Genomic DNA, 17,246 nt, shown 5'->3' with positions numbered 1-17,246 from the left:
CTAGAACTGGGCCCTCATTAAGTTTGTGATTAATGGTTCTATTTCATTTCCAAATAAGTTCGTCTTTGAGAGAGGGAGAATGCGCTATATTTGCATTAAATGAATTATGCAAATATTTTGCCTTTCCTGTCCTTAAAAAGGGATCAAGAACCCGCACCTTCCCCACCGACAGTGCACAAATGGTTTGGTCGGTCATTACGAGAAAGAAAAAAACGTCTTCAACTTAGCGCGGCTTTTGCCAAGGTGTCTGGAGACGCAGTCGTTCAAAACAGGGGGCAGAAAATGAAGGAAAGGAGAAAATAGAGGAAGACACCAGAAGCCACAGGAATTCAGTGAAATATTCTTCAGATGATGCAGGTACTAACAGGCAGAGGACACTAACAAAGCAAAAGTTTCCCTTCATAAACAGACACGCATTGCACTGCAGCATTCATGTTTAAAAGGAGATCAGTCACACTGATAAACACAATAGAAAACGGGCATCGCATCATTTTATAACAGCTTAGTAAAATTGTGTTTCAAATCTGACCATCAGTGACCTTAGCTAAGAATATGCACATTAGCCCGGAATCATACCGTGATGAGAAGTTGCGTCGCGCGCAGGGAGAGGGCAAGGGAGAACTTTTAAAACAGCGCTATGGGGCACCTAAGTCACGCCCTCTACTTCCTGGTTCATGGGGCAGGGGGAGTCAAAAAATAATTACTGGACTTGAAAATTTGTGTTTTTTTGACGCCAATCAAAACCTTGGACCTCCACCTATGTACCGCAAATCCAAAAATCACTCATTTTCAAGTCCAGTAATCATTTTTTGACTCCCTCTGCCCCATGAACCAGGAAGTAGAGGGCGTGACTTAGGTGCCCCGTTAATATGCAACGCTATAAACGCTTAGCGTGTAGGCTATACATCCCGCTTAGCGCAAATGCTAACACATGATCAACCTGTTAACTTTGTGGGGAGAAATACAGTGTAGATTCGTTTTGCATATAGGCCTACATTTCTGCAACTTGACTTGTTCCTGTGTTTGGCTATTCCTGGTGTGGGAAGACTTTGATGAGGGAGCACAGCACAAGACCTGTGTTCCACTGACATCTTTGGTGTGCTGCTCACTTGTACACTGTCCTCACACATCACTTGAAGTCAGTTTAGCAAACGGGAGCTGATTCAGTCAGGCACGTTGTGATGTGCAAGCCTTCAAATTGTCAAAGTAAATTACACTAACACTTGTGTTATTAATGACAATGTGAATCCTATTTGTTTTGTTTCATTTCTAAATAAATGTTGGCGAGAATGCATATAATTGGATGGATAGATCATTTACTATGGAATTGTATGCATCATTGTGAGGCTACTTTGATACCAATGTCATTTCTTTTATAATGGGTAGGCCTCATAATACATAGCATATCATGTGAGAGTGGTGCGCTTTCAGGTTGAAAGTGTAGTCTGGCCACCTGGTCTCTCTTGAAAAAAAATTGGTGGTTAGGGGGTTTTTTTTGTCCCGGGCCCAGCCAAACCTGTCAGCGGCCCTGCACGCGCGCGCAGGCGCAGACGCAAGCACAGACGCACACATGCACGCGCAGACGCACACACACACACACTCAACCACCTCAGCACATGTGCATACCTGAAGCCAATGACAATTGTCCTCACAAAACGTGCTCCATATTTGGTCCTATAGATGACATCAAACTGCAGAGAGGCAAAACACACACACACACACACACACACACACACACACACACACACACACACACACACACACACACACACACACACACACACACACACACACACACACACACACACACACACACACACACACACACACACACACACACACAACACAGAGGCAAAACACACACAAAGCAAGAGAGGGGTGTAAGTAATAATCATTATTTAATAATTAGATAATTCTTGCATTTGTGAGCCATTTTATTTTTCTCAAGCAGTTATAATAATATGGAATATACACATAATTAAGATGTCCCTCAAATTAAATGTATGCACATATTTCAGCTTTTGTTGATTTATGTAACATTTCACACATACAGTAAGCCAGGGCAGTAAGGTTAAAAAAATAAATTAAAAAAAACATGAACGATTGATTGAATTGAATTGAATTGAATTAAGCCCTGCATTCTTAAGTATTGAAAAAAACCTATCGTTGACCAGTGAATCTCAATGTGAAAGAATAATAATTAATAGTACTGCCTTTGTGTTATATGCATCTATCTACTGTATCTATGCACTAAATGACCTACATAATCAGAACAAATCTATGCTAAACTAAATGACCTACAAGACCAGAACACATCTGCTAAATGCTAAAGTAATATCTATACTAGACTTAATGACCTACAAGACCAGAACATAAGTATATACTGTATGCACATTAGACTAAATGCCCTAAAAAGACCAGAACATATCTATGCATACTAGACTAAATTACCTAAAAAAGACCAGAGCATATCTATGCATACTAGACTAAATGACCTACAAGACCAGAACATATCTACAGTATGCATACTAGACTAAATGCAAAAGTGTGACAGCTCCTCATCCTCACCCCCTTTCTTGCTTCCTCTCTCTCTCTCTCTCTCTCTCTCTCTCTCTCTCTCTCTCTCTCTCTCTCTCTCTCTCTCTCTCTCTCTCTCTCTCTCTCTCTCTCTCTCTCTCTCTCTCTCTCTCTCTCTCTCTCTCTCACACACACTCCCATGTGATGAACTTTAGACTCACCACTGCCGTGACCAGCTGTGCCTGCTCCTGGAACGCGGTGCTGGTGGGGTCGTTCAGCTCTGGGATGAATATGATCACAATGACAACCTGCAGCTCGATGATGGGCCTCATAACCTGCGCGGTAGTCGTAGCAACAGTGGTTGTTGGAGCTTTAGTTGTGGTGGTGATGGTAGTGGTCGTGGTTGGAGGCTTTGTTGTCGTGGTGGTAGTTGTGGTAGTTGGCGGTTTTGTTGTGGTGGTGGTAGTTGTGGTAGTTGGCGGTTTTGTTGTGGTGGTGGTAGTTGTGGTTGTGGTGGTAGTTGTGGTAGTTGGCGGTTTTGTTGTGGTGGTGGTAGTTGTGGTAGTTGGCGGTTTTGTTGTGGTGGTGGTAGTTGTGGTAGTTGGCGGTTTTGTTGTGGTGGTGGTGGTTGTGGTCGTGGTCGGAGGTTTAGTTGTCGTTGTGGTAGCTTCGGTAGTTGGCGCGTCTGTTGGTGGTTTAGTTGTGGTGGTAGTTGGAGCAGTTGTTGTGGTAGTTTCAGTAGTTGGAGCGTCTGTTGTGGTTGTGGTTGTGGTGGTGGTAGTTGGAGCATTAGTGCTAGATGGAGGTGCGGTCGTGGTGGTGGTGGTCGTTGGTGTTGTGTCTGTTACTATGGTAGTAGGAGGTGCGGTTGTAGTGGTTGTGGTGGTGGTGGCAGGAGCTTCTGTGGTCGTCGTAGCTTTGGTTGTTGGAGGGCTGCTTGTCGTGGTTGTAGTGACTGTTTTCACCAAAAATAAGCAGATATATGACTTATTCGTTGGCCAGTGTAACATCTTCAGAGTGCATTCAACTATATAACATATTACGAGCTGTAGGTTTGAAATTACTGACCATGTACAATTCTACTGTCTTTTGTCTCCACTCTCAGCTTAGTTTGATTTTCCACAGTGTTGTGGATACACATTTATCTTAGCTTACTCTGGAATGATGACAACTCATTTTTAACAGCGTGCAAAAACTCTCTCATCTTTTAGGCCATAAGACCTGTCTAGTGTATTGGGCCAGTGGTTTGCAAAAGGGGGTCCCCGCTGAAAAAGTTTGGGAACCACTGTATTAGGCCATGTGTGCCTACAAGCTGCCTACATATCTCTCTACAATTCTGGGGCCAGATTAAACCATCTGGCGGGCCACATCCGCCTTATAATTATTCTTTTTAAACTTGGTAGTTGGAAACCCTGACCTCCGTCTCGAGAAAGTGCAATAGAACGGGTATTGAGATCGGGGTTGCAAAACACAAACTCGCAGCAGATCGTGAATTCCGAGATCGTTAACAATTAGTATTTTCAGACATCTGTATTGTCAACAACTGTTGCAATAGAATGTATTTACAACGGATTTCAGGAGAACTAACACGGTTCTGTTGTCAACCGAATCTCAAAAGAATGAGCATTTTTGACGTCCCTGGTCATAAATGGGTTGACCCGTATACAGCATGTATAATGTTTAGATGGCCTTGCCTGTGTTCACCTTCTGTATAATGCATAGATTGTCTTACCTTGGTTCACCTGTATACTGTATAATGTATAGATTGTCTTACCTGGCTTCACCTGAATACTGTATAATGTATCGGTACGCCTGTATACTGTATAATGTTTAGATGATCTTACCTAGGTTCTACTGTATAATGTTTAGATGGTCTTAGATGGTCTTACCTGGGTTCACTTGGAACGTGGTGATGTCGAGTGTTATTGAGCCGGTGTCAATGGCCTCCTGGATAGTTGTCGTGATCTCCTCTTCAGTGGGCGCGGTCGCGCTGTAGAATGTGTCGATGTCAGTGATGACGGACCCAGATCTGGGTAGAGAGAAAAATACAGTACATGAGGACCAAATATAATAAATGAGGACAAAATACAGTACATGAAAAACCAGATATGGGAAGAAACACAGAGGGATAAAATACAGTAAAAAAAATGATGGTGTCGTTAATGAAGGACACAGATCTGCATCGCTGGGAGCGGACGGAAGCCCAGAGGCATTCTTTTCTGCTTGTTCATTCATTTTTCGTTTGTTTTGAGGCCACGTGACCTTCAGATGAGTACTTTAATTTGGAAAGAACAACACAAGTGTCTGCCTTAGAGAGTGGTAGAAAGGGTCTTCAGAAGGAAGAGGACAATCAGTTGTTATTTGGACAATATGCTATCTTCTTAATACAGAACAAATAATAAAGATAAATGCACTCAGAGAGTGCAGACCTCCACCAAGCTGTTTGATAGAACATTTGACTATTTTACACCCTAATTTTTCTTCAGGTCTTTCTGCCTTCTTTTTGTGGAGTTAAACACTCGAATGTCAAAATCCACCCTATCCCACAATGGTGAAGAATCTTGAAAAAAAAGGATTGTGGGACACATAGAGTAAGAGAGTAAGGTAGAAACACAGAGGGACACATAGAATAAGAGAGTGGGGAAGACATACAGAAGGGCAGAAGCTAAGAGAGTAATACATATTAACACACACACACACACACACACACGCACACACACGCACATGCACAGTTGTGTTGCGGTGCTTCAAAAACAATCTTGGTCGTGACATAGATAGATTATACGGCCATTTAAAAAAAAATCTTAGTCTTGTATTGGTTTGTCTTTATCTTAAGTAGTAGAAGGTAGAAACAGAGAGGGACAGATTAAATAAGAGAGTAGGGTAGAAACACAGAAGGACAGAAGCCAAGAGAGTAGAGGAAGGGGTATAGAAGGACACATAGAGTAAGAGAGTAGGGGTAAAATGCAGAGGGATAGAATAAGAGAGGGGAGAAATACAGATGGTCAGTTCTATTCCCGGAAGATTATTAAATCTAAACAAACAATAGCAAGGACTTACCTGAAGAGTATTACACTAAATCAGATGGTAAATATTAGTGACCTTCCTGATGAGTTTTTAACTAAATCAATCTGTAAAATGTTTAATATTTTAAAATAGTTTAAGTATGCAAAGGATGACTTATGCAATGTGACAACACGGTTTGTGACAATTATTCATGAACTTTTTTAGATTTTTTTCTTTATACTAGTAGCATAGTGTGTACTGTAGTATTTTCTGTTACTTGAACCTTTGACCAACACTGTATTTTACAGGGCATATATACTGTATTTGTATGGTTAATAATCTGAAATGTTGTGCTATATTTTGAATTAGGACCCCAGGAGGACTAGTGAACTGCTCTGGCACAAGCTAATGGGAATCTTTTAATAAAACTAGAAATGCACTCAGAGAGTGCAGACCTCCACCAAGAACGCTGTATTAATAGACATTTGACTGTGTTACACCCTAATTTTCCCCAAGTCTTTCTGCTTTGTTTTTGTGGATTTAGAAACTGGAATGTCCATATTCCCCCTTTTCCACAATGGTGTAGAACCTTTTGAAACATTCCTGGATCCGCATTGTGATGCGGATCATCACCAGCATTCCGTTCATGACCTTTTTCAGTTATCCTGCTCACAGACAGACATACAAACCAACGCAAACGAAAACATAACCTCCTTGGCAGAGGTAATAAATACAAAAAAAACTATGGACTCACCTGAAGCTTGTTACACTTAAACAAATGAAGATAGTGTACGCTGCTCCCAAAACAGGGTGTAGCTGGGGGGGAAAAAACTCAATATTTATTTGTTATATTCAACACACACACGGCCACATGCACACACGTACACACGCACACTATACATTACATTTACCTGACACTTTTTTCAAAGCGACTTACAGTTATTAACATGGTATTGGTTACAGGCCCTGAGGCAATGTGGGTTTAGGTGCTTTTCTCAAGGGCATTTCAGCTGTGGATGGAGAGGTGCTGGCAGAGGTAAGGGTGGGGTTTGAACCTGCAACCCTCTGATCTTAAGTTCACCTCCCAAACCATTAGGCCACAGCTGCCCCCATGCACACACAAACACATGCACACATGCCTGGTTAGGCACGTTCAGGCCAACAGAGAACCGTGCTGGGCCCATTCCAGCACCTAATCTCTAACCAGCTGGCATGTTCAGGCTGCAGGTCTGAGCATTCAGGAACCGGAAAGTTAAAGGATTTTCTCTTTAAACCATGACGACAACGTGGACGTCATCAGGTTCATCCTGGTAACAAATGATTATAAACGGAGAAGTTCAGAGCCCAGTGTGAACGTGGGTGGTTCGCAGGTAATTACTTTAGTTCCGAACATAGCTGATGCGGACACGTGCGCGAGCACCGTTCTGGTTGACAAAAATGACAACATACAATTACTTTGTGTGTGTGTGTGTGTGTGTGTGTGTGTGTGTGTGTGTGTGTGTGTGTGTGTGTGTGTGTGTGTGTGTGTGTGTGTGTGTGTGTGTGTGTGTGTGTGTGTGTGTGTGTGTGTGTCTGTGTGTGTGTGTGTGTGTGTGTGTGTGTGTGTGTGTGTGTGTGTGTGTGTGAGAGAACATTGACCAGGGACAGGACAAAATCATCAGAGCCCTGCACCCCAACCCCCCACACCCTATCAATATAATATAATATAATATAATATAATATAATATAATATAATATAATATAATATAATATAATATAATATAATATAATATAATCGGGAGCCAATCCTCGCCCGTTCTTCTTGGGCCTGGGGACACTGACCCATTTGTCAACCCGTCATGGATGGTCTTGGAAAAGTAAGCTATCTCTTAAGAATATATACACAGGACGTCCCAAACATGTATTGACACTTAGTTCATTACTCAATGACATTCACACACCTTCAAATATATGTTAGATTTCACAGACATTGCTTTTTTTTCGTTCTGTCATCATCTACCCTCAAACTGATGCCTGAAGTCTATGCTATGAGACCTGAAACAGTCACTGAAAGTAAATACACCCACTTAAATTCAATGCACAAAAATGTTACGAGAATTGCATGCAGGTCTGCTCACCTGTGCCTGAATGAGCTGCTCCAGCTCCTGATAGGCTGTGGATGTTGGGTTGGCCAGGTCGGTGCTATACACCAGGTCCAGGGTCAGCCTCACGACAACGGTGGACACAGCCGCTTGGCTGGTTGTTGCTGGACACGCAGTTGATTCGACGGTTGTTGCGGTTGTCACAGTTGATTGGGTGGTTGCTGTGGAGGGAAAGAGCCAATCAGCTGACATATCACAGTCAAGTCAGGTAGTGGTGCGCAGATCCAAGACACAGGTGCAGGAAAACAGGTGAGACAACTATGAAAATAAAGATTGAATGTCCGCACAGTGTCCCTGGGAAAAATATAACAAAAATAAAAATGGCAGCAAGTGTGCAGACATTCAAACTTTATTTTCATTACTGACATAGACTGACACAGTGCCACAGAATGACACCCTAGAGCCCCCATACTCAAATAGCGGCCCGCGAGGCATCTATTTTTGGCCCTCGAATAATTATAAAAAAAAAAAAAAAAAACTTTTTGAAACTTTTGAAAAACTGACCCTCGGGGACTTTTAATTGACTACCCCTGCCCTAGACCGTTTAGAGACCACAGGTGTCAACCTTGTGGCCCGGGTGCTAAATGCGCACGCAAACTCATTTAATATGATCTGCAAGATCTTTTGAATCTCTTTGCCCAGAGCCTCTGTATTGTCACGAGACCTGTAATGACCATGTCTTCATCTGTTACTTAACCCTTTGCGCAGAGGCTCTGTTATATCCATATTGTCACCAACAGCTGTAATGGCCATGTCTGAATCTGTTACTTAAGACTGTCCGTAATGTCATAGCAATGTTGTTATGATGTAGTTGAGTCTTTTCAGCAAAGAGTGAACAGTGTCTCTGGTGGTCTCATCTGCACAAAGAGGATACAGAGGCTACTGTTGGCCCACATTCAGAACGTTGTAATTTAAACAAACTATGGCTTCAAGACAAATTTCTCTGCATTGCATGAGTTGTGAGTTGGCCCAGACTAGTGTAACAGCACATGCCAGCACATAGTATACATATATGATGGAAATATGTGTATATGTACATAATGTGGAAAATATGTGGAATGTATAATTTCAGTGTTTTTTTGAAGAAATATTGAATTCGTCCTGCAACTACATCGTGGAGCTTTATTTTGGCCCAAATGTGAATTTGAGTTTGACACCCCTGGTCTAGTAACCTGAATCTCGCCAGATAATTCTTTCCGACAAGATATTTGATTCAACTTTATGGTTTAAAATGAGGCAGTAGATATTGGGCAAGATAGCCTACTAGATGTTTGATGGATAATTGAGCATCTTGGTGAATGATTTCAAAAGAAACAGTGGAAATTGCAAGATACTAGATATGTAAAGGATGGCCAGACATTAAGCTGTATGAAGCTTAAGCTGTATGATTTAGTCGTAGATGTTTTTGAATGAACTGTTGACTGGGGCTACACTGGATGACTTACAGTATTTAAGTCAAATTCTTGAACACATGGGAAAGATTTTTTTTTCAGAATGTTCACCACTCTGCAGTTCCATGTATCAGAGGCATACTTTCCATTAGGCAAACCAAGAGAATTGCATAGGGCCCCGACCAATTCTGCCCTCCAAAGAAGCCTCAACTGTCACACCAGTCGCTGTAAATACAAAAAAGTACTACAATTGCACGAATAACCCCAGAGTGTTATGTCTATGACATATATACGTATCCAATGTAGCCACAGCCATATACTGCACGATTACAAAAGAGCAACATCAGCAGAAAACCTTTTGGGAAAATATTTAGAGTAGGCCTATGGTAGCCCCTCCAGTGGCAAGCTGTAATAGTCATTGAAATGTAACTACCATAGCACAACAATACTATGACACAATACAGGCCCTTTAGTAATGCACCACGACTTGGTCATTACCATACTGGTAACATCCAATGTATAAAGCCGCGTCTTAAGGGGTTAAGAAAGTTTTTAATGTAAACAAAATCTGCCCCCATAGGAATAGCTCAGATCTCAGAAAGGGTAGCGTGAGAAATACAACAGCATATTGAAATTGGCTGAACTGCTCCTTTAAGAATGCTCCACGATTCAATTCAATTCGATTCCATTCAACTCAATTGTTCCTATTTTTTACCTTACAGGCTTGGCTTATGTGTGAAATATTAAATAAATCAACAAAAGCTGAAAAATCTGTATGCATTTCATTTGAGGGGCATCTTTATTACGGTCAATATTATTATTACTGCATTAGCAAAATAAAACGCCTCACAAGATTTGTGCAATGATTATAAACATCGATTAATCGATTAATAATGATTAATCGATTCTCTTGTGCATGAAACGATGAATTGAATCGTGGGCTGTAGGATTGATGCATCAATTTAAATCAATTATTATTTACACCCCTAATATTGGGAGAGGTAGAGTTATACATGAAGAGTTTCTTTCCAAAATGAGATATTGACCATTTTTGACTTTTTGTATTTTAATATTGGAATTGACTATGAAGAAGTCCTATCATATGTGTGACTGCTTGCCATTCATATGTTTTGAGAACATTATTTTAATACCTACATTTTGCAATGCTATTCAATGGAATGCCCAATACAAAAATGTCAATTTGTCAACATTCTACAAAATTGATATAGGCTATCCCATTTTGGAAAGAAGCTCTTCACATAGTTTAACCTGGTGTGGAATAGGTAGAGTTATGCATAGTTTAACCTGGTGTGGAGGAGGTAGTGGTTGAGGCTTGAGAAGTAGATGAGGTTAATATGGGTGCCGGTGCTGCTGTTGAACCTGACGTAGTAGGTGTAGCCTGGGGCAAGCTTGTAAATATGGAGGTTGGACTTTGTTTTGCGGTTGACTGTGTGGAGATTAGACCTTGGGTTGTTAATGCAGTGGTCAGCTGTATGGAGGTTGGACCTTGAGTTGAGGGTTGAGAAGATGATTTGATGGATGTTGGATCGTGTGTAGATGGTGGAGAGGTTGAGGGTTGACTGGTTGACTGAATTGAGGTTGGACCTGATGTAAAAGACAGGAACATGCAATAATCACAGATTGTAGTCTGCATAATAACAGCAGTATTAATGGATGAAGCAACATCTTGGTGATAAGACATATAAACCCTTTGAGTTGTACCATCACAGATAATGTTTATGATTCATTATGATTTCATTATGACGTCACAAGGAATTCACAGGAGTGTTCAATGGGAGCTGTAGATTGTTCAAGGGACATTCTAAAAGAACTGGGGAAAATCCCTACTCCTCAAAGGGTTAAAAATCTGCTACTGCACCCTGCTACTGATCTTTTACACAAGTGTACTCTTGACTGGATTGTGATTAGGACCAGCGTAAACCTGTTGTAGCAGTAGAACTTATGACTGGCCTTAACTGTGCCGGTCATAGCGATGCGTGTCCATGTGAGAATTTGATTTCAGAATGAAAGAATGACTGTTGATATGATACAGCAGGCAATTATTCAGCGCTTTGGTCTCATGGCTTGATTTTTACATGGGGTATAACTGTAACATAGGTTGAAGCCTGTTGCGCAGCGTGCTAAGCGGAATAAGTGAAATATTATCCCAGTGGGGTTGTCATTCAAGTGTAAAGAAATCCTGCACACTATCCATTCCACTAACAAACTTCAATACAACGTTTCGGTCATCCGGCCTTCTTCAGGTACTGAAACCTATTAAAGTTTGTTGCTGGAATGGACAGTGATGAATGCATTTATCCTAGACATACATCAACAATGAAAGTAACAACAACAAAGATGCATTAGCCTGGTAAACTGGCCAAACCCCATCAGCAGAACATATTATCACCTGACTGGTTGGTCTGGTGTTGCATCATAGCGGATAAAGGTACGGGACAGGAACCAATCAAATTTTATTTATTTCATTTCTTTTCCTGCAGTTTTTATTTCCCCTCCCTGACCTCCCTATTGCCTGTGTTATTTGTGTATTGTAATATCCATGTGGGCATTACATGGAATAGCGGCCGACGAGGTGTCCCAATATCAAGGGAAGTAATGGACGAGGCGGAGCGTTCTAACAGCCCGACGGCGCAGCCAAGTCCTTTTTTATGTAAGCTAGCAATTAAGTTACTCTACTCTACTGTACTCTACTCTACTGTACTCTACTCTACTCTACTCACAATGCTCTATCTGTGTAGCATGCTTTTTTTATATCCCACTGGGGCGAAGTTATCTCGTGATCACATGATTGTCTTATCGCACGGTTTATTATACATCTTTTAAATATGTTTTTGGCTTGACCATACATATGCTGTCTTCAACCCCAAACTGTTTTTTTGAGAAGGTCTTCAGGTGAGACCACCTGGATCAGCAAATTTGTTGTAGAGAAGCACACCCTGAAAGTGCACCTGATTTTTTAATTTATTTAGTGGGTTAGCGTGATACACTGGCAGACATTTCGGCCTAAGCCTTCCTCAGCATTGTACGTTATTATGTTAAACATTTTGAACACCAGCTGCTCATTGCTTTTGTCATTGATGTTGTTATTGATATTGATGATTGATGTTTTTATCATTATTGTTTTTATTATTGGTATTAGTACTGTTATTATTATAAGAGCTTGGACTGAAACTGGTATGGGCGTTGTGGTTGGTGCATTTTGGTTGGACCTTGCATTGAGATGTAGGTTTTGAATGAAGGTGTGTTTTGACTCCATGGTGTGTTGGATATGCTATATATGGTTGAACCCTGATTTGCAGGTGCAGTGGGGGATTGTATTGTGGTTAGACCTTTTGTTGAGGTTGCAAGCGTCGACTGAGTAGAGGTTGGACTTTTTGTCGAGTGTTCAGAGGTTGATTCTATTGATGTTGAGGGTTGAGAGGTTGACACAATTGAGGTTGGACCCTGCGTTGAGGTTGCAACCGTGGACTGAGTAGAGGTTGGACCTTGTGATGAAGGTGAAGAAGTCGACGTTATTGAGGTTGGACCCTGTGTTGATGGTTGCGAAGTTGACGTTATTGACGTTGAAGGTTGAGTGGTTGACACTATTGTGGTTGTTTGTTGTGTGGAGGTTGACTGGACTGAGCTTAAGGTTTGAGAGGTTGACGCAATTGAAGTTGGACCCTGCGTTGAGGTTGCAACTGTGGACTGTGTAGAGGTTGGACCTTGTGATGAAGGTGAAGAAGTTGACGTTATTGAGGTTGGACCCTGTGTTGATGGTTGAGAAGTTGACGTTATTGAGGTTGAAGGTTGAGTGGTTGACACTATTGTGGTTGTTAGTTGTGTGGAGGTTGACTGGACTGAGCTTAAGGGTTGAGAGGTTGACTCTTCAGAGGTTGGACCTTGTGTTGAAGTTGCAACCATGAACTGAGTGGAGGTTGGACTTTTTGTCGAGGGTGGAGAGGTTGATTCTATTGATGTTGGCCGTTGAGTGGAGAGAGGCGAGGTTGACTGGACTGAGGTTGAAGGTTGAGTGGTTGACACTATTGAGGTGGTTAGTTGTGTGGAGGTTGGACCTTGTGTTGAGGGTTGAGTGTTTGACTGGATTGAGGTTGGACCTTTTGTTGATGGTTCAGTTGTGAGCTGAGTGGAAATCGGACCCTGTGTTGATGGTTCAGTTTTGAGATGAGTGGAGGTTGGAACTGTAGTTAGTTGGGTGGAAGTTGGACCCTGTGTTGATGGTTCAGTTGTGAGCTGAGTGGAGGTTTGCGCTTTTGTTAGTTGGGTGGAAGTTGGACCTTGTGTTGATGGTTCAGTTGTGAGCTGAGTGGAGGTTGGACCTGGTGCAAACATGAATATCTGGTTAGTAGACATAGAATTGGTATTTCAATGAAAATCACAAATGACAAAAGAAGTCTGGATCAGTAAAACTGAAATAACACTTCTGATTGGATTCTTGACTATACTGTCACAAATGGCTATAGTACTGTATTTTCAAAACAGTAAAATGAGATAAGAAGATACCCCCAGTTGTTTGAGTCAAGCCCGGAGCTGCAGAGGGTGATTTGTGCATCTGTGCTAAGGTTGAGGTTGGCGAATTAGTAGTTTGAGCAAGTGTAGGTGGTATTGATGTTAATGGCTTGGATGGAGATGAGGGTGTAGCTGTGGAACCTGACGTAGATGTAGCCTGGCCTGTAGATGTGATTAATGTAGATGGATGTTCTGGTGATGGTGGTGGTGTTGATTGTGGTGGAGGCGTGGTTGGACCTGATGGTGGTGTTGTAGCTGGGTTTGTGGTTGGACCTTTAGTGGATGGTGTAGATTGAGGCGTGGTTGGACCTGTAGTGGGTGGTGTTGAAGGTGGTGGAGGTGAGTTTGGACCTGATAGTGTAGATTGTGATGGAGGCGTGGTTGGACCTGAAGTAGGTGATGTAGATTTTGGAGTCGTGGTTGGACCTGATGGTGTTGATTTTGGTGGAGGCGTGGTTGGACCTGTAGTGGGTGGTGTTGAAGGTGGTGAAGGAGATGTAGTTGCAGGTGGAGGAGATGAGGCTGATGCTAATGTAGACCCATATACAGGGGATGGTGTCGTTAATGTGATTGGTGATGATGGTGTGGGTGGAGGAGTAGTAGCTGATGGCGATTGTGGTACAGATGTAGCTGGTGTGGAAGATACAGGGGATGATGTTGGAGATGCAAGTGGTGATGAAGGGGATGGTGCAGATGTGAATGATGATGGTGTAGACGTAATTGATGGTGGTGATGATGGTGTGGGTGGAGGTGTTGTTGAACCTGCTGAAGCTGATGTAGATTGTGATGAAGGAGATGATGGTGATGTTAATGTAGACTCTGAGAGAGGGGGTGGTGTTGGAGATGTGATGGAGGATGAGGGTGATGGTGGTATTGATGATGGTGATGGGGTTGTAGGTGATGGTGTTGTTGAATCTGCTGTAGCTGATGTAGATGGTGGTGGAGATGTAGCTGCTGTATACTCTGAAGGAGAAGTTGAAGGGAGGTTGTTAGTGCAAAGACTGATAGACGGGAGGCAGGTGTTAGAAAGGTGGTCGAATGTAGATATTAAGGAATGTAGATGTAATACAATGTTGACTTCATAGAAAGTGAATGTTATAGAATGCAGATGTTCTGGATTGCAGATGTTATAGAATGTTGATATTATAGAATGTTGACATTATAGAATGTAGATGATATGGAATGCTGATGTTATGGACTTAGATGTCATGGACATACATGCAGGTGGTGGTGGGGTTGTGATGGATGGTGATGTGATGTGATGTGATGGTTGAAAATGAGATGGAACATGACAAGGCTATTGAAGGTTGTGTCGATTTTATGGAGGAAAATGTCATAGAACCCGAGATAGCCATTGTAAGTTTTGTCAATGTTATGAAAGCAGATGACTGTGTTGCTATGGATGTGATGGGTGAGAATACGGAGGCCACTGACTTAGATATATGGACAGCAGCCGTTCAATTCAAAAGTGAAGCAACGGCTGGGGGCGGGTGGAACAAGGAAGTAGAGCGCCATTTCCCATTCACCTCTATGGGAGACTTGAAACAATGTATCTCCTTTAAAATTCTTGTCAACTCTACTCTTTTTTAATTTGAATGGAAGTTTCCTGTTTGTTTCACAATCCAAATGTTTTTTTTTTTCGAGCTGACACTTTTTGAGAGCTATTAAGATTGTTTAAATGACCAATGAGCACTGAAAGTTGGAGTGATTGCCAGTAAGATCGTTTTAGAATTCTTTTCATTGATAGTCAAACACAACGAGCAGGGGGGTTGTCGTCCTATCAGCACTTGTCCTCAACGTTGCTGAAGTGCGCCTTAAGAAATTTGGGGCAAAATTATTCTCACAGATCAATCGCAGATGTTTCAAAACCGTTGGATGGAGTTTTATAGAAGCCTGCTGTCCATATAATCTAGGTCAGTGGTGGATATCGTGACATGGCCATTGCCGTTTGTGTCAATGTACTGGATGGAAATGTGATACAACCTGACACAGCTGTTTTAGTTTGCGTTGATGTAACAGATGATGAGGAGATGGATGGTGAAGATGAGGATGTGATGGGTGGTGCTGTAGATATTATAGAGGGTAATTTAGATGTGATGGAGGAATGTGATGGTGATGAAGATGGTGCCGGTGTTGAAGATGAGTATGGAGGTTTGGGTAGTGTAGATGTAGATGTTTTGGATTGTAATGTAGTTGTCATGGTTGGTGGTTCTGTTGACAGTAGAGGTGGTGAAGATATGACGGGTACGGATTTGGGTGGGGCTGTTGATGTTATGAATGGTGATGTGGATGTTATGCGGGGTGATTTAGGTGTTATCGGTGGTGATGATGAAGATGTGAGGTATGAAGAGGATGATGGTGGGAATGTGCTGGGCGGAGAAAATGCCAATGTTGATGAACCTGCTTTAGATTGTGGCAGAGATGTTGGTGTGATGGATAGAGATGATGATGTTGTAGGTGGAGGTGTTGTTGTGGCTGTGTTTGAATCTGATGTAGCTGCTGTAGAATGTGGTGCAGGTGCATATGTCGATATTATGGCTACTGAACCTGACGTGGCTGCTGCAGTGGATTGTGATGAAGATGGGGGTGCTGATGATGATGAAGAAGGTGGTGCTGAGGGAGTTGATGTAATGGATGGAGATGATGGTGGTGTTGTTGATTGTGGTGGTGCTGTTGATGGGATCAATGGAGATGAAGATGGAGGTGATCCTGTAGAAATGTTGTCGGAGGAGGATGATGGTGATGGTGATGTTATGGATGCAGAAATGGGTGGAACTGAAGACGGAGATATAGATGTAGGTGATGGTGTGGAACCTGCTGGAGGAGAAGCGGGTGGGATTAATGTGGACAAAGGTGACAAGGGTGTTGAAGATGTGGTAAATGGTGGTGATGATGCAGGGGGTGGAGGTGTGTTTGAACTTGAGGAGGCTGGTGTAGACTGTGGAAGAGATGTAGGTGGTGAAGACCCTGGTGAAGAAGAGGAAGTTGTTGTTACAGTAGAGCCTGATACAGGTGGTAGTGTGACTGATGAGGAAGGAGGTGATGGTGGAGATGTAATGGATGATGATGATGATGATGATGATGTTGGGGGTGTAGGTGTTGCTGAACCTGGAGTAGCCAGTGTGGATTGAGATGCAGATGTACCCAGTGTAGATTGAAGTATAGATGTAGCGCCTGTGGATTGGGGTGTATATGTGGCTGGTGATGATGATAAAGGTGGGGGTATAGATGTGATTGATGGTGATGAGGATGGTGGGGGTGTAGGCATAGGTGATTCTGAACCTGGTGTACCCGGTGTGGATTGAAGTGTAGAAAAAGTTACAGTAGAACCTGTTACAGGTGATGATGTGGATGTAATGGATGTGGATGATGTATGTATAGGTGGGGGAGGAGGTGTGGTTGGACTTGATGCTGTCACTGTAGATTCTGATGGAGGTGGTGGTGTTAAAGATGTGACTGATAGTGATGATGGTGGTGTTGATATTTTGGATGAAGATGGAGATGGTGGCGTTAAAGATGTAATTGATGGTGATGAATGTGATAGTGTTGATATGAGGGTTGAGGATGAAGGTGGTGCGGGGGTTAATGCAGGGAATGTAGACAGTGATAAATGTGTAGATGTGGGTGTAGAGGTGATTGAACCTGATGTAGCTTCAGCTGT

The 17,246-nt window shown here is 42.3% G+C and overlaps 1 protein-coding gene across 1 annotated transcript in view; it reads right to left on the bottom strand.

Annotated features, from left to right (window-relative positions):
* The window catches only part of LOC134458686 (uncharacterized), a 15,623-nt gene extending 7,767 nt beyond the window's left edge, over window positions 1–7,856 (bottom strand). Inside the window, exons 1-5 of the mRNA XM_063211118.1 lie at window positions 7,641–7,856; window positions 6,278–6,339; window positions 4,407–4,546; window positions 2,739–3,472; window positions 1,627–1,691 (exon numbers count right to left, since the gene is read on the bottom strand). Of these exons, the coding sequence (XP_063067188.1) occupies window positions 1,627–1,691; window positions 2,739–3,472; window positions 4,407–4,546; window positions 6,278–6,339; window positions 7,641–7,856 (1,217 nt within the window). The remainder of the gene's footprint in view (window positions 1–1,626; window positions 1,692–2,738; window positions 3,473–4,406; window positions 4,547–6,277; window positions 6,340–7,640) is intronic.
* Between the last annotated feature and the right edge of the window lie 9,390 nt (window positions 7,857–17,246).

The sequence above is a fragment of the Engraulis encrasicolus genome, chromosome 1, assembly GCF_034702125.1.
Source record: "Engraulis encrasicolus isolate BLACKSEA-1 chromosome 1, IST_EnEncr_1.0, whole genome shotgun sequence".
In the NCBI taxonomy this organism is placed as follows: Eukaryota; Metazoa; Chordata; class Actinopteri; order Clupeiformes; family Engraulidae; genus Engraulis; species Engraulis encrasicolus.
This window is presented reverse-complemented; position numbering and strand designations above follow the sequence as displayed.